Here is a 25610-nt window from a genome sequence, read left to right as displayed (position 1 = left end):
CCCTCGCAGCCCCCTAGTTTGAGCCCAAGCAAGCGTGCTGAGCTTCGGTGCTGTCTCAGCTCCTCGCATGAACAGGAGCAAGCACTAGTGAGCGCTGTCCTTGCAGAAACGTTCCCTGAAGCTACTGGCAGCTGATGTTAAAGGTAGTTAGCATCCCCTGGTGAATGTAAACGCACACAGCCAGTAATTACAGCTGCTTCTTGTTGTCTTACCTTGAAAGAACTGAGCTGCCGTATTCATCTGCAGAGCGTCTTTTTTCTTTCTGCCATGTGCTTGACTTTTTTTGGTGTGTGCTCTGGCTTCACATCATGAGCAGCCCAGGCTAGCAGTAGCCTGATGCTGGGACGCTTCCTTGCCCCAGCCCTGAGTTCCCACCTCCTCCCCTCTGCCCAGCGGTTGCACAGGATGAGTCAGTTGTTTGCTGCTCTGACGGAAAATCAATTCCTTCTCTCCATAGCTGTGCAACTTTTCACCAAGTCAGCAAGCTGAATCATGCTACAACATGATGATCGCCGGGTCTGACGCGAGAGGCCTGGGAGCCCCTGGCCGAGGGCAGCAGGAGAGAGCAGGGCTGCTCCCCTTGGGGGCTGCCCTTAGGTGCGGAGGGAAAGGACAAACTGGGAAATGCCGCTCGTAAAGCGGTTATCGGAGGATCAGCAGACCTCCCGTAGCCGTGCTTTGAAGGCAGGGTGGCAGAGTAAGAGCTATTCGCACAAAGCTGTTGTTCTGCTTTGAGCATCTCAAGGTGTATTTTGGGCTGGGCCGCTTCAAGGAAGATCAAGGATTGGAAAAGCAAGAAGAAGCCATCCTGTGAGAGGGAGGGACCTGAACTTCCTCCGGGGCTGTTTGGAAAAGTGGGATTTATCTGGGCACAAAAGGAAGGAAAGATCCTAGGGTTCAAGGTTGCAGCTGTTTCAGGGTAAGAGGGAAAATGGAAAAACTGAAGAATTTGAGCCCCTCTGAAAGTTCTCTCGTTAACTCGAGGCCAAACTACCAAGCTGGTGAAGAGTGCATGCTGTTTGTGGGTACCCTACCTAGGCACTATGTTGAGCAGCTTTGTTAAACAGATTGCTACTGTATCTACTGTAAAGTCCTCACTTTTGTTAAAGAATTTATAGCACAGCCAAAATACACACCATATGCTTTAAGCAGCTGCACAAGAATCTTTTTTGTTCCCTATTTCTCTTCAAAAACCTTTTAATTACAGCAAAGAGAAAAAATAGTATTTTTACTTTTTGTTCTGTCAGCTGTGAAAAAAATTCTAACTGGCCTGATGAACTGTATATTTTTATTAGATTTCTATATAGCTATCTGTTGGTGTTAAAGAAAGGGTAATCAAGGCAAGTGAAATGGCACCGTGCCGTGTATAATATCCATGCACAGAGGATGTTTTAGAGCTGTTAAAATGCACCAGCTTAGCAACTGATGTACTGTTTTATATGAAAAAGCAGCCAAGCCCTATTGTAATACCTTAAAAGAAAGCGTTGTGCCATTGCACGGCATTAATAACTGCTGCTTGGTTCCATTGCACCTATTTAAGATGATATCGTGGGATAAAATAAAGTTGCGTTAACAAGTTGTTACCATGCTCTTCCCTTTGTTTAACGCATTGCTTACAATTCTTAATGACACTTCTGTAGCACAAAGACGTTGAAGACCGACGAAAAAACTTTGCGTTGGGAAACGTATGACTAAAGGTGTGTAGAGGAGCTGAACCCTTCTCGTCTTCCTTGTACCTCGGATCATGTTGCTCTCCTGTGGTGTGTTAGCCTTGCTCTGGAAGACCTGTGTGTCTCGTGAAGGCATCTATTTAGTTAAAAACCAGAACAGCAAAATCATTTCTATTTTAATCTATTTTACGTCATATATTTTTACTCGATAAGCTAGTTCTAGTTTGGGTGGAGGACAGTGAAAGACATATCTTTAAGAATGTTAGGGGGCTAATGAGAATAAAAATTGCAGCTGTAGAGCAATGATGAGAAGTTAGAAGAGTCAAGGCTACAAAATTCATATTTAGCATGGTGGTTGGGTGAATGCTTGTGTTTGAGACGCTTGATATGCAGTTAATGGTACTGCGAGTAAATCACTAACGCTTAGTGCCATACAGATGCAGACAACAGTGTGATCCCTTCGCTAAGAAGTTGATACTGTGTTTTTCTTTTGGTTTTAGACGATTCATAGCAAAGCAGCATGATCTAGGTGTCCCTATCAGAAATATCCCGTCGCGGCCACGTGCTTCTTTCTTTCTCTGTAAATGTGTCAATACTTCAGTATCTGGAAGTTCAGAGAATTTTAAGCCTCAGTGCGAAATGCGCTGGCATCTGGCAATTTGGCCTCCCTGCTAAGAGTTTTATCTTCCTGTTTCATCTTTAAATGCTGAAATATAGTAGTGCAGCCTTCTGTCTGTGGATGTAATGCATGCGAAAATATGCCGCAGACTGGTTTTGTGTGCACAGCACTTGTGCAAATCTTAAATACCGAATCCAGGTATTTATCCACCACGAATCCAGGTGATTTGTGGCACAGTAGACATCAGACTTTAATGCAGTTCTTTCGCAGTGCATAAAGAAGAATGACAGATTACAAACGAAAGCAATAGGTTTCGCTCGGATCTTTCCGAATTTGGCTGCACATTGCTAAAACGGGGCGAGGTAACGGTCATATAAAACCACATCCAACACCTTCCCTGACGTAAGCGGCCGGATTTATTACGTTTACCCAAACGCAGGGGTAAAAGCACTGATCTCATTGACGATATCTTGAGTTCAGGCAGGCGTAGCGGCTGTCGGGCTCGGCCCGAGCGCTCCTACCGCTGCTGTCCCCGCGAGGGGAGCGGCAGGCCAGCGGAAGCGCCCGGCCGGCTGCCCTTGCGGCGCCGGCGACGTGGAGAGGGCTTAGCTCGGCGGGGACGGCGTCCAACAGTCTTCACGGCGAACCTGGTGCCCTTGCAACAGCTAATGAAGGTGCTTGACCTGGAAAAACAAGGTGGCTCTCTGGAGCCTAGCGTCTTGCTTGGGGTGCCTCCGTATAGCCCCGGTGGTATTTCAAAGCCGAAGAGCAGGCTGAGGCAGGAGGATTCCTACGTCTCATTTCTGTTATCTCCGTATAGCTCCAGCGGTATTATCGAGACAAATAGTATGCCAAAACTTAGAAGTGAACATATGTTTATGGGGGTGGTGGGGAACACGGAGGTCACTGCTGTTTCTTGCTAGTCAGAGAAGACATAATGGGGCCTGCTTTAGATAAATTAAGATTTGGAGCTAAGCTCATGTCAAGACTATGCTGGTGTAATTATAAGTTGACTTCTTTCTGGATCCCTCAAGTTTTTAGCATCTAATAAAAATGTTCAGCAAGAGTTTTGTAAGTAGTTTAACTGTTCTAATGTGATCTGATTGTAACTGGTGCTTGCTGGCTCCTGAACAGGTTTTACTTTGAGTTGAAAAATTTTCTGTGAACTTCCAAACTTACTTCCATGTCATTTCGGTGCTTTGTTTCCTTTGTCTCTGGACTTAATTTTTATTTTGCTATTTTTATGTCCTTTTTGCCTCCCATACATCCTCATTTCCCAACATAGTTGGAAGCTGCCATACTTAATTATTTTTTGCTCCAGTTAAAGTTGTCATGGTGCTTTTTCTTTAAGATACAAAATAGTTGTGGTGCTCATTTTAAATAGAACTTTAAACCAGGCAGCTTGATTGATTCTTGTTAAACTACTTAAACATAAAAAATCTTGCTGCTTGGTGGAACTGTTTGGGATTCTGGTTCTGAATTTAGAAAAAAGAATGTGTGAATGTTACCGTGATTTATGACCTGCCTTCATCAGAAAGCCACTGATCTTCTTGGTATATGTTGTTTAAATTCTGCTTTATCCTTTAGGCACTATATAACGGGCAAGGAGTGAATAAACCATACCTTTTGTAATATTTAGGGAGAGTGTAAGTACAAATGCCCTACATTTAAAATGTGAAAAACTGTGATAGGAAAACCAATTCATTCAGTTATTTCACAGAAATGGAAGCCCAATTACTTTAAATGCTATGGCTCTCATAGAAGAGGCAAACGAATTTTTCAAAATACAATACAGAATCCGTTCTTTAATGCTAATTATATTTAATAATAGTAATTTAAATTTGGCTGTAGTACGCTGAGCAGCAGTGAGAGAAAATTGTATGTGGGAACGTTAACATCCAGAAGCCTAACATATGGCATGCTTTGGCCTTCAAAGTCTGTTTTTATATACCCATGAAATATCTGAACTGCTGAAGTCTTTCTAATGGCTGCCCCCTCTATTCTCGTCCGCGCAGAAATGTCATCTGAGACTGAAGCAGTGATTTACGCTGTCCTGGGCTTTCCGGGCTTTGGCAGTTTGTTCCACGCTCCAGTTTCAAACAGTCGTCGTGTGAAAATGGTCTAACTGCATTACTTATGTTCTCATTCCCTAATGAGCATCAGTCCATCTGTGGTTGCTTGAATTCAAATTAATAAATGGGTTGTTCGCAACCATCAATCCCTTGCTTTGCGGCACAGCACTTGCCCGGCGAGATTCCGGTGCCTCTCTATAGCCTTTCTTGGTAAACTGGAAAGGACGAGCGCGGCCGGGATTTCTGCTGAATTTATATCTGCTCTCTAAATCCTTAGTCATCTTGCCCTCTGCTGCTTGCTTACCGTCTTCCCAATACCTTTTCTTTTTTTTTTCCTCTTTTTTTTTTTAACTGATAAGAATAACTTACAACTAGGCCAGATTTCAGTTACGCCAGGGGCGTTTGCTGCACCTCCGCTAAGCTGCGCACATTCACGCAGGCTTTGGGCAGCGTAAGTGAAATTGGAATTTGGGTTGTTTCTCGAAATACAGGCTTGCGTTGCGTTAAGATAACTTGTCTCCTTCCAACCTCTCTCCGTATCTCTCAAGGTTTCCTGGCTGCTGCCAAACATTGTGCAGATGCTTTCGGTGTCCTCCTGCTCCTCCGCGACCCCTCCCCTCGTCGCCGTTTGTATGTTGTGCCTCGTGCTTCTGGGCAGTTTCTGCAGTTGTCCTCGTCCTTTGGTTTTCTGGCCTTAATCCTCTCCGTAATGATCTCTACAAGTCACTTACCAGCCATAAGACTAATCTATAAGAGTCACGTGGCATTTCTGCGCTCTGCTCCTGTGCACTTTACGTCTGGCTCCCTCCATTATTTTAATCATCCATGTTGTCGGCTTTTTTTTTTTTTTTTCCCTCCAAATCCTTCCCTTGGCCGAGTTGTTTCTGTACAAAGTAAACACAAGTGGCACCAAATGTGACCCCGCGGCACCCTGCTGCTTATCTGTCCTCCTCCCTTGGCGGCTTCCTTTCCCGGCACCCTCGTTTCCTGTGCCAGGGGAGGCTGCAGCCCGCTCGCGCTGGGCGGGTTCGTCGCACGCTTGCTAATTCTGCAGATCTTGCTCTCGACTAATCAAATATCTGATACTTCCCTGCGCTACAGATAGTAAACGCTGTCCATTGTTTCTGGCTTATCTACGAATCAATAACGCAGCTAAAGAATTCAAGGACGTTTTTCAGACGGGACCTTCCTTTCTTAGTCCGTGTTGACGCACACACCTTTTCAGGGGTTTCATAATACTAGCTGCTTTGCAAAAGTGCAAAGGAATTGATATCAGGCCTTTGTATCCCTAGTTCTTCAGCTCATTCTTTGCTTTTTATTAAAATACGGGGATGGTGGTCTCCATGCTTTTAGTTTCCTGACCGCTGTTGGAGAACTTTGTCAGACTTCCCTCCTTGTGTCTCTTTCTGCTTTGGAGCAGGAATTCAGTGGAGCTGGTCTTGGGTTTGTTTGCTTGCTTTTTGTCAGCATGCAGTAATTATAAATCCTGTTACCTAGCGCAATTGGAAAATAGATATTGGGGGGGAGTATTGGAATAAGTATTTCACTCTGAGCTATATACAGATCTGTGTTTAGGGGACAGTTTAGCCTTTAGGGGTCTGTGCCTGAGCTTTGCTAGAAAACTTCTTTGCAAGTATAAAATTGGCAAGTGCTTAGTATTAAGTATCTCAGAGTACTGGAAGAATACACCTTTTGGTCTTCCAAGGGGCCTGGTGGAAATGATAGAGAAATATATTTGCTGCCGTTAGGGTTGAAGGTGACATGGAGAACGCGTTGCTCCCATTTATTGTGTTAGAGCTTAGGAAGTTTTTAAAAAAGCAAAAACAAACAAAAAAAATCCCAAGAAACAACAGTTATTGGGGCAGAAAACCTGTCTTGCCAGTAACCATGCCCTTTATAAAGATTGAAATAAAGACTTGTAACAGACAGCGTTGCTCATAAAAATACTGACACTTGCTGTTTTCGCTGAAACAGGACTTCACGTTGCATTTGGTACAAACACCCCAGAAGTATTCTTATAAGGCTGTAGCTGCACACAGAAGACTTAGTTCCTCTTTTTAGATACTGATTTTGTAGGAAGTGTACATGTGTTGAAAACAAAGTATGTATATGAAATGTATTCATTTATTTTTGTAACTGTCAGTATGAGACTTTTACTGGGACAAGTCTAAAGCCTTCTTTTCTCATCACTCATTTTAGATTGACGCATTGGGTAAAAGAAGCAAAGAAGCCGAGGCAGCCTTCTTGAATGTGTATAAGAGATTAATTGATGTTCCAGGTAAGCGAGCTGTTACCTTATTCTGAAAATCTCCTGGTTTCTGTTGGTGTGAATGCTACTGGGAATTTTTTCTGCCTCTGCTAAGTGATACATAGGTAACTTTTTATTCAGAAACCAATATGCTCAAGTATTATTTCTAACAGGAAGAGTTGTGAGGCATGTTTCATGATACCTCTTAAAACCATTCATTGAGTTTAGATTTTAGTTTTTGTGTGAATCATTTTATATTTAATTATTATACTCTTATGTATGATTCTGAGTAATTTGTTTATAAAAAGATTCACAAGTTTTTGAGAAAGAAGATGCACCTTGAAGTTTCATCAAGAAGAGGCCATCTCCGTAGTTTTAAAAGGCAGAGAATTTTTCATGCCTTCACATAAAAAAAAAAAAAAGAAAAAGCCTCAGTAGTTACTTGCAAAGCCCAGGTACTCTGTTGCGATTCAGTTGTGAAAAGGAGAAGCATTTGGATTCTGCCAAGTAGATCACTATCAAATTTCCCTTCTGTTCGATGTCGGGGTGATCACCAATTTTAAACAAAGGCCCTTTATGTATGAGTTTTAATCTTTCCTTTATGTTTGGCATCATGAGGTTCTAGGTCCTTTCTTCTTAGATTTTGGGAGCTGATTTTTTTCCCTATGTTTTTTACGTTTTTTTTTTTTCTGGAGAGGAGTTGCTTTTTGCAACATCGCTCAATCCAACTGCTGCCCTGTTTGAGCTGTAGACACATGGCAATGTCTCTATGTGATTTTATTCTTTTATAAAAAATCTGTAGTATCTTTTTCTGTCTACATATTCAAAATATTATCTTAGAAGAGGATTTGAGGTAAAATTAATACTCTGAGGGCTTTTAAGTCCTTGTTGCAAAGTGCACACTAGCTTTTACTTGTTTTACGTTTTACGAAGCGCGTTCCATGCGTGTTTCAGCTCAGAATTTTTTTTTTTAACGCTTTACTTACAGCGTAACTGGCTATAAGGTCAGCATTTTTCTGATGCCCAGGCAGAGCTAGTGTATATAGATATTTTTAAATGTCATGTTTATAATAGAGTAGTGCCCGGTGGCCAGCACCTGCTCTGTTAAGCGCAGTGTATCTGGGGGGATACAAGACTTTTCCATACTCGTCCTGCACTAGCATTGCAGCAGAAATGATGATTGTCAGGTTATTCTGCTGTGGCCTGCGAGCTTTCGTAGACGTCCATACTAATGCTGCTGCGCTTTCTAGGGTGGGGACAGCTGATCTCTCATGGTCCGTACTAGTATTAAACTGGCCCCAGCACTGGCTTCTTCCCATGCCCTTGCGCCAGGGCTTCTTCAGCGTCACAGGCACGCGAATCCGAGTAGCAGAGGCAGGCTGAAGCCTAGTGGAGGAGGTAGGACGTGTATCCTGCTCTCACTCCAGCATCTGAACTGAGGGAGTAATGTTGTCAGTGCTCGTTTGCAGGAGAAGGAGTCTTTTCTTTTCCTTCATTTGAAAGAGTACAATTTACACTCATTCGTTCACGCTCCACAATCTCTCTTGCTCAGCCTTCCCCTGTGTGTGCCTTGTGTTACATGTCAGAGAAAACTTTGTTTCATGTTCCTACCCATGTTAAAATTTTGGAATGGCAAAGTTGTGAGTGTGGTGGAGTTTGCAGGATTAGAAATATTTGCAGGTTTTAGGCTCCTGCTATATCTACAGGCCTCAGAATCGCACGAAGACCTTTTGATGGTGTTCAAAAGCAAAGTCCAGATGCTCACAAGAAGGACCAGCCAAGCTGTCGTACCTATATGGAGGCATAACGAATATGCCCAGTTTACAGCAAATGGAGTAATGAAAACATAAGCAGTGATTAGGAATGCATGGCCCTGGTATTTGTCGCACCGTGGTCGGGCCGCGTTAGGCATGTGCAGTCAGGGGCTTGTCTCGTTGCTTCTCTCCTCTCGTAGCCCTTCAAGGAGGACTATTCTTTATAAAAGACCTCAGTGTTCATTTATCAGATGCATTGTTTTGGGGCGTTCCTATCTTTTGGCCTGTCCATTTGGGTTTTCGTACCTCTAGGTATGCAGTTGGCTCCAAAATCCTGCAAAGTTTTCCTTTCTCCGCGAGAAGGGAGCTGCGACATTTTGGGAAAGCTGCGGCTGGAGTGCCGCAGAGGAGCTAGTTAGCATTAAGCATCGCTGGCGCACAACAAGGGTGCAATTTTATCAGACGTTCAGTATCCTTTATAGGACTATATAATAATTGCAGCTGATGCCTAATTCCCAGCAGCCAATTTTATGGTTCTTGAGGAAAGCGTGTATTCCTCTCGTCAGTGATAATGTGCATGCTTTATATAATTAAAAAGGGCTTCTATTTTAATTTTGCTGTAAAATGATCTATATAGAAACTCCAGCTACGGTGCTTTATGGATTCAGCTAAGTTTAATGATTTTCTTTCCTGACTTGACCAGAATTTTCACTCAGGCTCCCCAGGAAAGAATTTGTGAGAAGGGCGGTGTTTTACTTGTAAATGTTCATGTATACATCAAATGTTATTCTCCTTAAAAGATGAAGTAGACCTTCCGATTTATCTCTCCATTTTTGCATTAGTTTTAAATTAACATTATCATTGGTTTGTGCTGGAAAATTTATCCTTCCTAAAGGAAAGCACCTATCACAGAAAATATGTGTTTTATATACATTTATACAACTTTAATTCTTGCTCAAATCATTCTGTCTTGCTCGAGACTGAACATTTTTAATTAATGGAATTAATTTTCTCATTTAATTGCCTTATTTTCAGTGTGCAGTAGAGATCTAGAGAAAAGTGAGTGCTGCTACATGAATTGCACTAATCAACAAGGCTGTCACAACTCACCTTTAAAAATAATGTGAATGTGTTTATTTTGAAGCAGAGAGAGCTGTGTCTTTATTTTGAGGAAGCTTTCTTCCTTCTGTACAGGATTTCTTTCTATCTAATTTTATAAAGTTAAGTGTATTGTGTTTGCACCCTCGCTTTAAGGGTCTTAATTTTGCAAACACCTTGAGTGAAATTGAAGCCCTGCTTGGTAAGTGTTCGGAGGAGCAGAGCTTAGAAGTGTTCCTCTGCAGAAATAGTGTATTTATAATTGTACTTTTCTAAAGCTGTAAGAGAAAAATATGAAATGTTTGCCCACTCCAGATACTACAGCCTGTAGTATTTTTGTTTGCACATAATCGCAGTTTAGCCTTGCACTTTGCCTGCCGTGCACAGGGCTTTCTTTTCCAAGGCACCAACTGAAGTCGTGATTTAGCTGAGCAATGACAAAATTCTTTTAACGTAAGTAATTAGTTAGAATAAGTGACAGGGAATTATTTCTACAGGCAGAAATGAAAATCTGTTTCTCACGCGTAACGAGACCGTCGTTCCTTTGCTAAGGAGCTGATGCTGGCAACACGGGCAGATGGAGCGCTTACTGCTGTGGCTCCATTTGCTTATGACTTACAGTTATATATGTTATATTCCTTGTTTATTTTTTTTGTAAAGTGAAATATTAAACAGAAGCCACAGAGATTAATGCTAAGCCAGATAGGAGGAATACGTATAGACTTCTACATATCCAAATGCCCAGAAAGTTGCACGACGTTCTTGAGTTGCAGCAGAACCGCGGAGCCTTTTGTGCCTGCCGAGGAGAGCTGCTTGGGTGGAAATTTAGGAAAGATGTGAAAAGGTGCGAATGAGAGGAGGGTCCCTGCCAAGAGAAGACGTTACGCGTGTCCGGAAGTAGAATACTAAAAACAAATTTAAAAAGTTAATTCTCAGAGTCCTTGTAATTGGGCTGATAGTTGGTCACATGGGAAGACCCTATATACAGAGCGAGATCAGGTTAGCGAATACCCTGAGTTTGTAGCATGTCAAGACTGAGGAGCATGGACAATTTCTGAGAAATGTTTTCAGCAGGTACATACAATGTGGCCAATCTTAAGCAATTCCTGGACTGATATGTCTCAAAATGGGCATTCCTTTGCAAATAAAATATAGTTAAATAAAATTCAAGATAGAAGCATGAAGTAAAGGGGCGTGTATTTTTGCTGTCCCTATCTTTGCAATGGGAAGAAATGAATATTCATACCAAGTGCCTCTTAACCTGATGGGGAAAACAGAAACGAGCGTGGCAGGGAGAAGCGCTAGGAGGAAAGGGAGCAGAAGGACGCTTGCCCCAGTAGTAGTTCATGCACCCTCTTAAGCAGAGAAGCAGCATGTCTCTCCAAACATACCTGACAATCTGATAAAATCTGAAAGCTGAGCCTAGTTAGTGCTTGGAAGAGTAAAAAGTGATAAACCCGTGTGGGTGCAGGAGCTAGCTGAGCTTGTGACCGTATCCTGTTGGCAGACGGTCACCCGGGGCTCGTGGACTGCTCGGCCTCGTAGCCATGCAGCGGGAAATGCAGTTATGCAGCTGCACTGGGTGAACACGTGCCGCTACCATACACTGTCAGCGTTCGGCGTGGGTATTTTCAGCTGGTAAGCAAAGAGTGGCCAGTCCTGATCTTTGATACTCCTTCACTACATCCTCCTGTTTTGAAACTGGTGGCAGAGTAGCTAAAAACAGCTTTGTTACCTGAAAGCCTGACTTGAGATCGAGCTGGCTGACTTTAATGCCAGATAATGTTCCCTCCCCCCCTTTTTTTAATTAATCTCGCTTAATGAATGATTGGATAAATTCCTTTGCAAAAAGTGGATAAATATTAGAAGGAAAATATTCCTAAAGCTTAAAAAAAAGTATGTGGTTGTCAAGCCCTGTTGTACTTGGTAGGCTGCTGGCACAGCGGGAAGAGGGGAGGTGCTTGCAAGGGTAAGAGGATGCAATGAGGAGCAGCAGGAATAACTTGCCATATAGGAGAGAGGATAACCCTGAGGGCACAGGTAATGTCACTGATGGTGACAACTGCAGCACCCTCTGAAACATACTGCTTTAGGGCCCAGTGACTCAAGCAGCGCAGGATATTCAGAGTGAAGGAGGCTGTTGATAGCACATGCCATGGAGAATATTGGGCTTTTTCCTCGCTCCTTTGCAGGAAAAACTGGAATTAGGATAACCTCTAGTTTTTGATTGTTTAATGCTACATATATTCAGAAGCTTTTAGGAGAAAGAAGGGATGGTGGTGGCTGAAATGCTTTCAAATACAGTGGAGAGTTATAGTTTCAAAGTAGGAGAAATTAAACTTTCAGAGTAAGAGCGTTTTCTCTGATGCTTTGCGTTGAGTTTGGTTGGCCAAAAGTAAATTCAAACTTTACCAAATTGCTAGAATAATGGAAATGAAATTGAAGGACTTTGAGTTTCTCAAAATGCAGTTTCTCTTTTAACTTACTATATCTTTTTTTGGCTGGCATAAACCGTTCCCCAAAACTTTTAAAAATATTGTATCACCCATTATGCATACTTCTCTTTTAACATCAAAACCTTGTCTGAAGATTTATTTTGGTTACTACATTGAAAATAACGGGAACTACAGTGCAATTTGTTAAGGAGGCAATAATTTACCCTGCCTAATTTGGCTTTTTTTGGCTACTGGAGTTGAATTGCTTCTCTCAGTCCAGGGCAGGGCCAGAGCATCTTTTGCAGCAGCATAAGCCATTCCAGAATTGGTAAAGAAATAAAAGATGTTTGTAAATAGGGGCCCGCAAGATCGAGAGGCACGCTGCGGCTGAGGGATCCATACGGTTGTGTTCAACGGGCCGTATCCCACCTCGCGCCGTCCCGCTCTGCCCTGCGGGCGATGGGGAGTGCTGCCGTGGGGAGCTGATCTGCACGGAGGGCAAAGCTGGCGGTTCCCCATCCCTGCACAGCGGCATCGCCTCCGAGCTGCTTTGGCTACTTGAATGATTTCAGAGGGCTGCAGAATTTGGGATTCTGTTTTTTTTTTTTTTTTCTTTTTAAAGAAAAAAAAAAGAATTCCTCACCCTCTTGCAGGTGCTAGTACAGCCCCTTGTGCAAAATGTCCTAACACAGGAGGGGCAGGCAGGAGAATGCTTTGAAAATGTGGAGGAAATGAAAGGGAGGAAGTTACTTTCCTTCTTCGAAGAAGGAACCTTTTTTTATAAACTGGGGAGCTGGAGAGATGTTGAGCTTCGTTTCCAGCAGAATTACGGCTGTAAGTCGCGTGTCCCTGGGCTAGCAGAGTCATGGGGGAAAAGGAGGCGAGCTATCATTTATTCCACAAACTCTTTGTCTCAGTCTCTCTAGGCTATTTCAATTTACCCCTGAAATTTCTGGGGAATAATTAATGAATTAATTAAGTATGCTGTGAGGTGTTTGAATATTCAAAAGCGACAGTGTAATTATTATTTTTTTCTAAAACACGGTTTCAGGTTATTTTCAGATACGCAGCCTCCCGAGAAAGCGCTGAGCGCGTCGGAGGCCGGCACGGCTGCCCGCGGGGACCGTGCGCCGCGGAGCGCGGCCGAAGCGCTGCCCGGCGGCGCGGGTCGGAAGTCAGAAACCTCGTCAGCTTTGTGACGACGGTAGCGTGCCATAGCAGCGCTGGCTTTTCTTCTTTTTAAAATGTAATTCCCTACAACACACTTGTGTTGCGGCCGGTTTTTTCCCCCTTCCTTATCGTTTTGCGTGGGTGTTTCTGGAGAGCAGGCACGAAGAAAGCTTTACTAATGGCGCGGTTTAGGCAACAAAAATGCAGTATTTTTGAAGGAAATTCATTGCCTTCAATGGATTATTTTTAGATGCAAACCTTAGGAAGCGCATTACCAGCGATATAAAATATTAATTGCCCCTGTAGTTCTGGCACTGTTTCATAACTTGCTTTCTTACTGTTTTCAGTGTTACAGGCCCGTAAAGAAGAGGGAGGAGGGGATTTAGGGAAAGTCTTTTGTTTTGGAAAAGTCTCTCCAGGCGCTCCATTTTAAGATATCAGATGAACGCGTTGCTAGATGGTTATTCACATTTTGCGCATAAACAAAACAGCGAGTCCTGGGGCTTGGCGCGGCCGAGCCGGGGCCGCCGCCGCCGCGCTGCGTCCTCGGCGTAGCGCCGCACCGGGACGCCGTCGGCTCGCGATAATTTTTGTTTCTCCAGGCGGTGCCGAGCGCCTCGGCAGCCGTTCGCGAGCGGCGCCCGCGGCTCGCCCTGCTCGGGCGCCGTTTCGCGGGCAGCTTGGCTGGAGCGATTTCCACCCGAGCAGCTCTCCGCAGTGTTTTAATTAAAAAAAAAAAAAAAAAAAAGTATATATACATATATATATATTTTTGTGGATAATTGGCCGGTGCTGTGTAAATCGTACATTTAAACAATGACATGTTTTTTCCACTTTGCTTGGCAAAATGTGCTTGGGCAGCGCGTCTCCCTGCCCACTGCGTAGCGGGTTGAAACAGTCATTTTAAACAAGCCTGAGCTATCAGGGAGGGCGAGCAGCGTTTTGTTTTGTTTTCCCCTATTCTTTTTTTGTTTGACTTCACGGTTTTGCCTTCCCAAACCAAAATAACTCCGGCAAAGTGGTTCGGAGCGGTCGCTTTCGAGGCCGATGCTAGTCGGCGGCAAGCCGAGGCGGGGGGCGTCCCCCCTCTTCTTAAATAACGAGGGTGGTCCCAGCGTACTCGCTATCTAGGCAGCTTTTCATCAGTTGCTCATCAGCATGCTAATTGCTGTATGACTAATTATGCCCTGAATTCCAGTTGATTTTCTTAATGAGACAGCTGGGTTAATTATGTAACCGCAGGAGCGCGGGGCGCGTGCGGGCGCCGCGGCGCCGGTCCCGCCTGGCCTCGTGCGCCCTGCGACGGGGCGGCAGGCCGGGCCGCGGGGCTGCGCGGAGAGGGGCCCGCGGGGCCGGGGGGCGGCGCGGCGACGCCAGGTCCCGGGCAAGGGCGGGCGGGAGCGGGCGGCGCGGCCGCGGCGCGGCCGGTTCGGCAGCCCCGGTCCGCCCGGCGGCGAGCAGGAGGGCGACGCAAAGGGCTTCAGCCTGGGGTTGCAACGAGGGCGTGAGGGGAGGAGAACAGAACGGCAGGAGCTAGCAGCGAATTCAGAGTTCAGCGTCAAACGGGACATCTCGACGGACTTCAGTCCGGCGCTGGTGGTTTTGTTGGGCGCCTCTGTAGGATGAGATTCCTCTGCCTCTTCCCTCACTTTGCGCGTGTCCCGTGCCTAGCAGGGATTATTATTTGCAAGCTAGAGAAGATTCAAACTACAAGAATAATTTGCAGTGAATTTTTCCACATTTTAGTGTTAATTAAGATGATTTTTCTCCTTTAAAGGCGACAGAAAAGGCATTTTTCTTTTTTGCTGCTTTCCCTGTGCTGTTGGCATTTGATTTTTCTGAAATGTGTATGCCTGTTGTTCGTGTAATGAATTGAAAGTTTTGGTCCATTGCTTGTTTAAAAATGCAGTGACCTCCTGTTAAATGACATGAAACACACTTTGTAAGTCTGGTTAATATAAAAAGGTATGCTTTTCCATGCATGCGGATGTTGGGAAGGAGAGAGTAGTTTTACTTATTTTTAAATCCACTCCACTCAGGTACGAAAAAGTCAGTCTGTCTCTAAGATTTACATTGGTCCCAGATTAATTGGTGTTTATAAATGCAAAAATCATGGCTTTTTAGTTTTTGAGATTAAAGAGCGTATTGGGGCTCATTGCTGGGCATTCAGAAATGAATCATTTGTGTCTCTGGCCGAAGTGTCTTGGTCATTTTATTGTCACGCAGTCAGTTTTCTTTAATGTTATTTATAAAAATTAAATCTAGAAGGTGCTTCAGCCATGTTTTTTTTTCTTTTTTTTTTTTTTTCCATGTCCCTAAGCAATGTTTAGTGGCTGCAGGCCACTGGTCCTTCAGATAGGCTCTAGTAAAGTTTGAAGTTCAATGCACAGAGACTGTTTTTACATTTTGTTTGTTCTGCCACTGTTTTGCTACTTGAACATTAACCTTTAATAGAGCTAAATTAAATATACATGTGCTGATGAATTATTATGAGATCGCAAGCATTTTCATTTTGGACATAAAGCTTCTCAGGGATTGCAAATTTGACTAAAGTTTAGTCATTATTCACTTTATAATGCCCATGTTATTTTTGACTTAAAATTCCTGGTAATTTAAATATTAAAATCTTATGTATTTGGAAGAAAATATATCTTGTGGATGTCCCAACTTTTTACAATGGATGTATTAAAAAAAAAAAAAAAAAAAAAACGCAGCCACAGTTTTGTAGAATACAATTTCTTTCATCATGGCATTTTAACACTATTTCTAGAGATGTCATAGCTGGAGCTTTAGATCCTTGTTTGATCTACTTCGAGGTTCCTATGGCAATTCAAGGCAGATAGATCAAGACAATCCAGCCTTTCCTCACGTTCAGCAGATGAATATCCTGGGTGAGCTCCTTTGGAGAAACGCGGAGCTGCAGAAGGGTGGCGGAATGGTCATTCTGGATAGAGGCTGGCAGACCTCCGTGGGAGAAGGTTGATGTTGTGACAGCCTGTACTTTAAGTGGACCCTACATAAATATTGTAGGGACTTTAACTCCTGCTACTGCTGTGACTTAAACTTTATATTTAATTCCTTACCTGTACCCTCTGTCTCTGCCACAATAACATTTTAAGTTTGATTTATTATAAATATTTTAATACAGATAATAATAACGAAAAGTATTTGGCCTAAAAAGCATAAATGAAAAAGCTATGTAGTCATAAACTATGTATGTACAGAGAACAGATGACAAGCAACCTAGATTTTGTATTATGAACAGGGTAATGCCATAAGCTGTTGAAGAAACCAAGTAACAAAATGCAGCAGACTGCTACTTATAATGTCTCCGAGTTCAACATAACCCAGCACTATTCTTTTATAAACTATGAAACAACGCTGGCATATTGAAAAAACACACAGGCTCATGCTTAATGTGTTAACAGAGGTACAATAGACTTATTATGTGTTTCCAGAGACTGAGGGTGGTCTGAAAAATTAATGACTGTGGTGGTTGAAAATTAAGTGAACTCCCTAATATATACTGTTGTTGATCCACTGAGTTTGGTGTTTAGCATTCCTCAACAGGAGACTAAATCTTTGCAGCCGTTTCACAAGAGATGCTGGCGCCCATAACAGAAATGTATTCAATAATCTTTTATAAGTCCATTGGACTCCAACATTTTCCTGTCCTGACTGGGAAGAAATCCCAGGATGAATTATGCATGCATACATGGCAGGTGTATTCTAAGGACTCTCCTTAGCAGAAGGGAACGTGGTGGAATTAATACTGCAAACATATAACATAATTTCTAATTTTTATTAAATCAACAGTATAAGAAAAATAGCAAAAGAGCTATGAAATCTAAGGTTCATGGAATCAGTTAAATTCACCCAGTTTGAAAAAATATTGCAGCTCTTCATAATCAAATAACCTTTTAGTGCTCAGCTGTGCAGAAGGCTACAATTTTCTTGAGAAATTCACTTTTGTGGGAGCAGAGATATTTAAGGGACACTAGCTACTGGTGAGAGGTACAGATTTGGTTGCTTTTTTCCCCCCAGATGTTTTTATTTTGAAGAAAAAAATCGAAACTTGAGACTGCCATGTGCCTTAGCATTGTTTTTAGGATGCTGTCAAAATACGCTGTTGTTTTGAAGATGCTTTTTAGCATTTGGTTAAGGAGGAGCCAAGCCCTATACGTGAAGGGACCACGTTCCCTCCCAAGGCCATTCAAAGGCCTCATGCAAGGCACAAGCATGCTCTGGGTAACGGAGAGCTGATTTTATAGTAACGGTGCACAGCAGAGTTTGTGTGCCCCGTACCCGAACTCGTGAAGGCCATGCTCGTGCTGGCTGTGCTCTCTTTCCTCTCCTTGCCATCTGCTTTAACGTATGCAGCAGCTTGGAGTCACTTGCAAGCTGCCCAGAGGAGATACTTGGTGCTAGCAGGTTCTCCCCAATTTAAAGGATAACATAGATGTAATTTGGGGAGAAGTATGTAGGACACGAGTTGAGAAACATATAGGAAAAGAAAACTGAAGCAGCACCTTTGTGTGACCTGTGGTGGATATTAATAGAGAAGGACACATGGTCTGAACTGCTTGTGTTGTAGAGGTGTTGCTGTTACCTTATGTTTTATTTCATTCCTTCTTTTTCAGATCCAGTTCCAGCCTTGGATTTAGGACAGCAGCTTCAGCTGAAGGTTCAGCGTATGCACGATATTGAAACAGAGAACCAGAAACTTAGGGAAACTCTAGAGGAATACAATAAGGAATTCGCTGAGGTGAAAAATCAGGGTAGGTTGCAAAAAGTATTCATTTATCCGCTCTTAATACATACTGAAGTTTGAAACCTGGGATTAATTCAATATTATTTCTCACTGGTAGGCTTGGTGGTAGGATTAGGATTCAGTAAACAAAGTATAATGGTCTATTATAGCCACTTCCATATTTATGCATATATGTATGATTTTGGTTAGACTCTTCAGAGTTCTTTAAAAGTTTCTTCTTCTGTAGGATCAAGCCAGGGAGTGGAGTTACTCGTCCAAGTATTTGGTTATTGCCTTGAGCTCTACCTGAAAGTGAGACTGCTGACATAGTGAAGTTACATGTAGATATTTTATAATAAACTATTGTCCTACTGACAGCAAGCTGAATGTGTGTGTGCATGCGTGTAGTACATAGATTTTACACATACACACACACAATATCCAGTTTTACGTACGCACAAAAATTTGTACAAAATGGATCCTTCTGTACTGTTTTTCCTTATACAAATCCGTAATTAGAGTACACTTAGCATGCTTTATATTTCCTCTACAGACTGTCCAAAGGCTGTTTAATTATTTAAGTAAACTTTAATGAAACTGGGGTACATGAAAATCCATGAAAATCTCAATGAGAAACAATCCTGTTGTCTTTGAAACAGTTCGGGTTTTCTTACATTTCAGAGGAACATTCCTTGCACAGGAAACACCATTTGCTCAGTTGTACACCTGCTTCCCTCTATGCAGGACTTGTCATTTCCATGTGTAGTGCTCGGTTCTGGATGGTGGTAACAGTAAAATTTTTAGGCACTTGGCATAAACAAGACTGTTCTGTGCTGTCAAACTGTTGCATCCACATGGGTAACATTGGAAGGCTGTATTAGCATCTAAGCTGGCTCTGCTGCATCTCATTTTCAGCAAAAGGAGCATATGCAGTTAGATATTTCCTTTTAATGCAGAGGATGTGACCTGTAGAAAGGACAGGTCCCTTCCTGCGAGGCTTCAGGCTGTATTGCAAAAGGTGCAGTCCTGAGGGCTATGATGCTCCGAACCTGAGAGAATTATGCTAGAAGTATACGGTAATCACAGTTCACTGTGCAGGGCTTTTGTGAGGTTGTGTATCCTGAACATTCAGGTGTGACACAGGGATTCATCCCAGAAAGCGGAAAGGATCTTTAACTCCCGTAGTTTTACTAAAACCGTTCATAAATTGACTTTTTAAATTTGATCCTATATGCACTAACTTTCTCTCTGCAGTGAGTTTTGCAACTTCAGTCTTTGCATTGTGTTTTTCCCTCCCGTTCAATAGTTATACATTGTTTTTCAAAAAGGGATTATAAACATCCAGAAAAAAAGCCTGTTGTTAGTTAAGAGTGTTTTGATCAGTTAATCTGTTTGTTTGCAGGAGTGTTTGTGATCTGTACAGTGCTTTTAAGAACTTCTTCCAAAACCAGTATAAATGGAAGTAGCTGACAACCTTTAGCTGACCTGAACTGTAAAGAGAGCACTTAGGTCTTCGAGCAGCATAGAGAATTGAACTGTGCTTGCCCAGCACACCATTGACTTGTTAGGTGCCTAAGATATAAACAGATTGTGTCAAAAAATCATAATTCTTTATGAATTTTTTCCTGTAGCTATGCCCCTATTGCATTTTTGTTTCCTTTTCCAATGTAACATTCAAACATTGTCAGGATGCAGCTGCATGCATTTCCATGAGATTATTTGAGCTGAACCTGCTTGTTTCACTCAGTGCTTCTTCATATACCTGAATAGTTTTGCATATTTATGTCTAGAAGTATCTGGAGCAAAAGTTGCATCAGTATAAATAATACAGCATCCTTTGCTCATTCAGGAAAAGAGCAGAATTCGTATTACTTCCCAGATCTCAGAAAAGAATTTCTCTTTTTTTTTCTTTTTTTTTAATCTGACAAGTCCCTTGCATGACTTGTTGATCAGTAATGAGCTTCATCTGACTTCTGACTAGCAAAAGATCCAGCTCATTCATTCAAAATTTGGGGGTTTGCTGGCAATCATGTTTTTCCATGGCTCCAACTGTTCCCCCTTTTTGTTGTCCCTGTGGCCCCGGCTTCTGTCTGTGCAACAGACCTTGTCCCCAAGTATTTGTTGTCTGATTTTGTAGTTCTCTGGTCCCATTGACTTTTAAAGGATTATTCTTAGTTCTGTCTGGTTTTATTGAAATTGTTTTTTTAACTCCGTAGGCTTTAATTTTCCTAGTAGAGCTTATCTATCTACCGTGTTTCTGCAGAAACATTTTGCATCCAAAAGTATTTTTCCCTAAAGTATTGTTAATAGCATCTGCTAATAAGCTGGTGCCTTTAAAACACTTTACATCTCTGTGCAAGTGCATTGAAATGTATTGCTAGCTGCGAGTCTTCTGGCAGTCTAACGCTTTTTCCAAATTCCATTATTGTTACAAAGCATGCTCTGGAGAATGTCTTGCTTTTCCTATTATAAGCCCTAGAAGATTTTTGCCCTTTCCTGCGGGTAGAATTAGAGGGGTTTTATGTACAGACAGATTAAAGCACGTAACGAGATACCACCCGTCAGAGGCTCCACAGTAACCCGCCAGGTCTGTGCTGCTTTTGCCATCCGTTACAGTGTACGGTAAATGCAAAAATCTTCTCTATCCGAGAAAAAGGTTTCTTTGAATTCCTATGGAAGACTGAAAATGTGCACAGAAAGTTACGATCATTAATACTTGTATGTAAAGGCCAGCATCGATGATACCAGCTGCTACAGTAACCGAATATGAAGGCCTCCACCATGTCTGTTGAATCTGATCTACTGTTAATACTGCAGTTAACATTTAACTGCTGTATTTTTCATCAGTTGTGAAGCAGAACGTAGCTGTGTCCCAGCTATGTGTTCAATTAGTGTTAGATTGCATCTGTGCATGAGCCATAGTAAAACTGCCTCTTTTTACATGAGCACGGTTATGTGAATTAACTGTTCTATGTGTAAATGCATACTTAAACCCACACTGGGACTTTATTAATCTCCACTCAGCAGCGAACTAATTTGAGACTAGTCAATAAGGTGATATTATATTTTACAATTGATTTTCTTTTTTTTTCCCCCTAGTCATGTTAGAGAAACCTTCACTGTGCTTTCCAGCAAACTCCATTGATCCTTCTCAACCTAAATGTTTAAAGTTCAATTTAACATTTAGGGAGTAAAAGGTCTCCAAAGGGACTCGTATCCATTGATTTTGTGTCAGAGTTGAAGAGCTAAAGTTTGAAACACACTGAGCCTACAGGGTAGAGAAAGCCTTGTGTTCTGGAGCCACGTGGAGCTGTGTAAACTCACTCTTTGCCTATTGTTTTTCTGTAGAGGTTACAATAAAAGCACTTAAAGAGAAAATCCGAGAATATGAACAGACGCTGAAGAACCAAGCTGAGAATATAGCGCTTGAGAAAGAACAAAAGTTACAAAATGATTTCGCTGAGAAGGAGAGGTGAGTGTGTGTGCGTGTGCCCGTAGGTTTTGTAGAGAAAGCGAGACACATCTGCCTGCTTAATCTTCCCAGCCAGGTCAGCGCGCAGAGATAGCTCGTATATTGAGTGATTCGAGTGATTTGTGTGTTGAAAACAGAATTGTTTGATACTCCGCTTTGCACAGAAAGACAGTTGTGAAAGTGCAGAAGTCAAACAGGGACAGGTTGTTGCTTGGCAGTAGTGTGTAGGATGTCATTTTCGGGAGGGTGCAAACTCACTTTTGTTCCCCGTTAGCTGTATTGTCCTTTGGGACACTCATCTTTGGCCGTTAGCTGATGGTGTAATTCGGTCTGCTGTGTCCGCTCTGTGGGTCACAGTACAGTTGTCCAATCTCAACAACCCAGAGCTGCTTCAGATGAAGCACTGTACACCACAACAGGGGTAAAAGATGCATCAGCCATGCTTGCATGCTAATATCCAGGAGGGGCTGTGTTCCTCTATTAGTACTTAATCCTGAAAATAGTTTGCATGTTACGTGTCAAGTTAGGAAGTAATTCAATTTTATTTTTCATTACCGATTTTGGAAGCATCTTAGAAGCAGTTTAAATCTTTTACAAGCTAACAAGGAATGTTTGAATCCTGTAGGTTAGTGGGCAAACAAATTTGACTGGGTAAGACGAAGGATCCTGACAGGGAGTTCGTTCAGTCTAAATTCCCCTTAACTTGTTTCTCCCATGGAGCAATAGTGCTGAGGCTGATAGTGTTTAGTTTAGTGTTGAAATCTGTCAGTTTACTTGAGCTCTTTAGTTGATGGGTCGGTTGTTTAAATTCAGGTACGAGTAGGATAAATCTACATCTACATGTGAACTGAAAAGTTTTTTTTTTTTCTTTTTTCTTTCTCACTTTTTGTGGTTCCTCTTTGATAAGGAACATGTAAACTGCATCGGTAAGGTGTTCAATTTAGAAATAAAATGAAATGCCAGGTGATGAAATGTGAATAACAAACTGTGTAAAAGAGAAGTTTTGAATTTTTCAAAGTCTGTAATTTGGTATAAAAGGAATTGAAGCATATTTGTCACTATAAATACTTACCAATGTGGTCAACAGTGCTGAGAATGAATTTATGCATCCTATATAGTACAGGTCCAATGCTGGTCATTTTATGAGCCACTTCTCAATTTTAAAATCTGCAGAATATCTTAAAAGCAATGTCATAAAAAGCGATGTCTCCTGGGAAACATTGGAGCAAGTCCCTTCTGAAGATGAGTTTTATAACTCCTTTAGTCTAGCCTTTAGCATAGTGACTGTATGGCCAGACAAAGTTGAAACGTGGATAACTGACATGTTGGCAAGACAGTATTGCCAATGGACACGCGCAACATGAGCAGATTGGAAGGCCTGATCATGTTATATGGCAAATATCAGTGTGAGATTTGATTGGAAATATGCATTTTTTAAAAAAAGAGTGGCTAATATTACTGCATTTGGAATCCATTGCAGCTATGATGAAACAGCTGTCGCATCTGTTCACTATCACTTACGGCAACAAATTTCTTCATTATGACATTGAAATGGAGATGTATCATTCTTCTTGTACTAACTTTGTACAACAGAGAGTGCTTGGTGACAATTTTCTTTATGTGTGTGACATTTCCAAAACAAATTGTGCTCTAGAAAACCTTGCACTAAAGTTGTCATTTACATAGCAGTCAACTCTTGTATAATGTTCACAGCTTACGTTATGAGGTGGCTATGCTGTTAAAATTTTAATAAGTGAGACTGCGGAGTATGAACAGTATTGCAATGTGGCATGATTTATGGGTCCCATTGAAGCACCTTGTAGTCTGTGTGGTGTTGTCAGTTGTCTGATTATAGCTGAGACAGTTAATCGCTCTGTCTTCCAAATTTGAAAAATACAGATAAGTTGTTTAACGTGGTTATGAGCTCTGACCTCACCTCTTCTTTCCTCTTTCTAGAAAATTGCAGGAGACACAGATGTCGACAGCCTCAAAGCTGGAAGAAGCCGAACACAAAGTTCAAGCTTTGCAAACAGGTTTGGCATCACTATTCTGACCTATACCAATGATCAGACTGGAGCTGAGAGGACAGAGATCATTAAACAGATCAGGACTGTGTGAACCAGCTCGTGCAAGCGCAGAGAGATCCAACAGAGCTTGAAAGCGCTTTGGGAATCAGAGCTGCTTCTGGGCTTTGCGCCTTAAGTGAACACTTGTGCTGCAGCCAGTCTGTTGGTAAATTCAGTGGACGAGTCCAAACACGAAGCACATTCGTCATTAGGACATCATTGCAATTAAAGCAGGCCATGGAGCTTGTGATCCATGTTGTGTTTTGCTCTGGTTTCACACATTTCTGAACTATGATATAACAGTGATCTGGGTTCAGTATGAACCTAATTCATATTAGTTTCTATTAGCGTGTCTTGCCTGTTCCCTAGGAATTGCTTGCCATTAATTTTCTGTTCATCTTGGCACACTTGTGTTCCAGGTCTGGACACATTTGTTTTTGTTTACTCTGAGATCCCAAGAAATTTTAGTTCCTAAATTACTGCAGTAATTATTTCAGTAGAATGAACAGTTTAGCCAGCTTAGTAAGAAATGGGTAACATCTGTCTTTGTTAAGCAGAACAGAAACTGAGAATTTTTGCAATGTAAAATAATTCATAAATGTGAAAAATCAAATGATATGTTTTTTGTAAGTCATAATTGTCTAGGTAGAAAGATAGGGCAAAGATTTTTCATCAGGAGATGTACAGCTTTGTTTGTAGCTGAGTAAAAAGAATGGAGTGGTCTTTTTGCTTTTCATAGCTGTTACAGTGCTGTAATGCTTCATGTTTATGCCTTTTAGCCTTGGAAAAAACCAGAACAGAACTATTTGATCTGAAAACAAAATACGATGAAGAAACTACTGCAAAGTAAGATTTCACTATTTTTTTCCTATTTCTTCCCTCAAAGTATCGTCCTTTAATATTGCATCTGTCTGTTGCACACGGATGAGATGGAAGAGGTTCAGGAGTCCAGATTTGTTGGAAGCCATTGGCATAATTTTGTCTCCAATGGAGAGACTATTAGTTTTCATAATTTCTTCCACCCACCATGACATTTTTCCTGGTCCACATGCTGCTGCATGATATCTATACTATGTTAGACATCTCTTATATTTTATGTAGAATTAGGGTAATTTCAGAAATACGATAAAGATGATTTAGTTAAGTAAAAGATTTTTATTGCGTAGCTGGGTTCTTTGGTTTGGGTTTCTGGTTTTGGGGTAGCAGTCACCACTTTGGCAAATTCCCCCCAAGTTACATAGAATGTAATTTTCTGCAGATTTTCCCTATTTCAGAATAGAACGTGATGGTACTCTCAGAAATATATGTCCTTGTCATTACTGTTTTCAATTATTCCATGGTTTTATTAACAACCAGAGCTGGAAATGAGAGAGACAGACTTCTGTTGTTTTTCTTTGAACTCTTCGTACTTAGGGAAAGTTGGTAAAGAGGAGGAATTTTCATCATCTGCAATAATCACTCTATTAAGTCTAAAGAGTAGTTTCTTCTCCTGGAAATGAGATGGGAAAGGAAAAAGCAGTTTCAGATCAGTGTGTCCTGCCTGCTGTACAGTCATGGGTGAAACACCCACATTGCCACTGCTGCACCATCTTCTCCAGGAGGCAAGTGATGGGGTCAACAGCAAGGAAAATCCTTACTCCTTGTCCTCACCAAACATTCTCGTACATAAAATATGCTAGGAGAAGACTGTTTACAATCTCCTTCATACGACAAGAGAGGGATGGTAACGTAGGTGTACTAGGAGCAAGGAGTTGGTCTTGGTTTTGTCTGTAGGTAAATGCTTTCAGGTATGGCTTATGGCTGAGTCCGGGTAATAGACGTTTTCAAGACCTGTCAAATTGGTAACAAGTTTTAATTTGCTTCTGTTTGGCTCTGCCTGCACTGAGGGTCCCGTTCCCCACTGAGTATGTCAGGAACTTGACGCTTGCAAAACTCAGTCCACAGTGGTTAAGAATGAGCATTTGGTGTTGAAACACCTTTTACTCCATTAAAAATAATCTCTTGCGTAGATTTTGGCTTTGCTCTGTGAGGCCTGTTTGTTTCGAGTTCCCTACAAAGTCCTCAAAAGTAGGGTTTTTTCTCCGCTGATTTCATCCTTTTCTAAGGGACACGTACTAACGATGAGTCTGACGTAGCTTTGAATTACTGCAAATTGGCTTTATTTCCTTGCGTGCGTGTAACTGAGGCTGGTGGCTCAGTTGCTGTTTTGCCATGCGGGAAGGCAGAACTCAGGCTCTGTGGTCAGAGGCACTGAAC

General features: G+C 42.0%; 1 protein-coding gene across 2 annotated transcripts in view; it reads left to right on the top strand.

The window, feature by feature from the left end:
- Positions 1 to 25610, top strand: part of CUX1 (cut like homeobox 1) — a 270867-nt gene that overhangs the window by 117446 nt on the left and 127811 nt on the right. For both annotated transcript variants that reach the window (XM_062592853.1, XM_062592854.1), the window contains exons 4-8: positions 6561 to 6639; positions 17707 to 17844; positions 21165 to 21288; positions 23245 to 23321; positions 24134 to 24200. In XM_062592853.1, the coding sequence (XP_062448837.1) occupies positions 6561 to 6639; positions 17707 to 17844; positions 21165 to 21288; positions 23245 to 23321; positions 24134 to 24200 (485 nt within the window). The remainder of the gene's footprint in view (positions 1 to 6560; positions 6640 to 17706; positions 17845 to 21164; positions 21289 to 23244; positions 23322 to 24133; positions 24201 to 25610) is intronic.

This window comes from Rhea pennata, chromosome 20, assembly GCF_028389875.1.
Source record: "Rhea pennata isolate bPtePen1 chromosome 20, bPtePen1.pri, whole genome shotgun sequence".
Classification (NCBI taxonomy): Eukaryota; Metazoa; Chordata; class Aves; order Rheiformes; family Rheidae; genus Rhea; species Rhea pennata.
The sequence above is the reverse complement of the archived record's forward strand: the minus strand, read 5'-3'. Positions and strand labels throughout refer to the sequence as shown.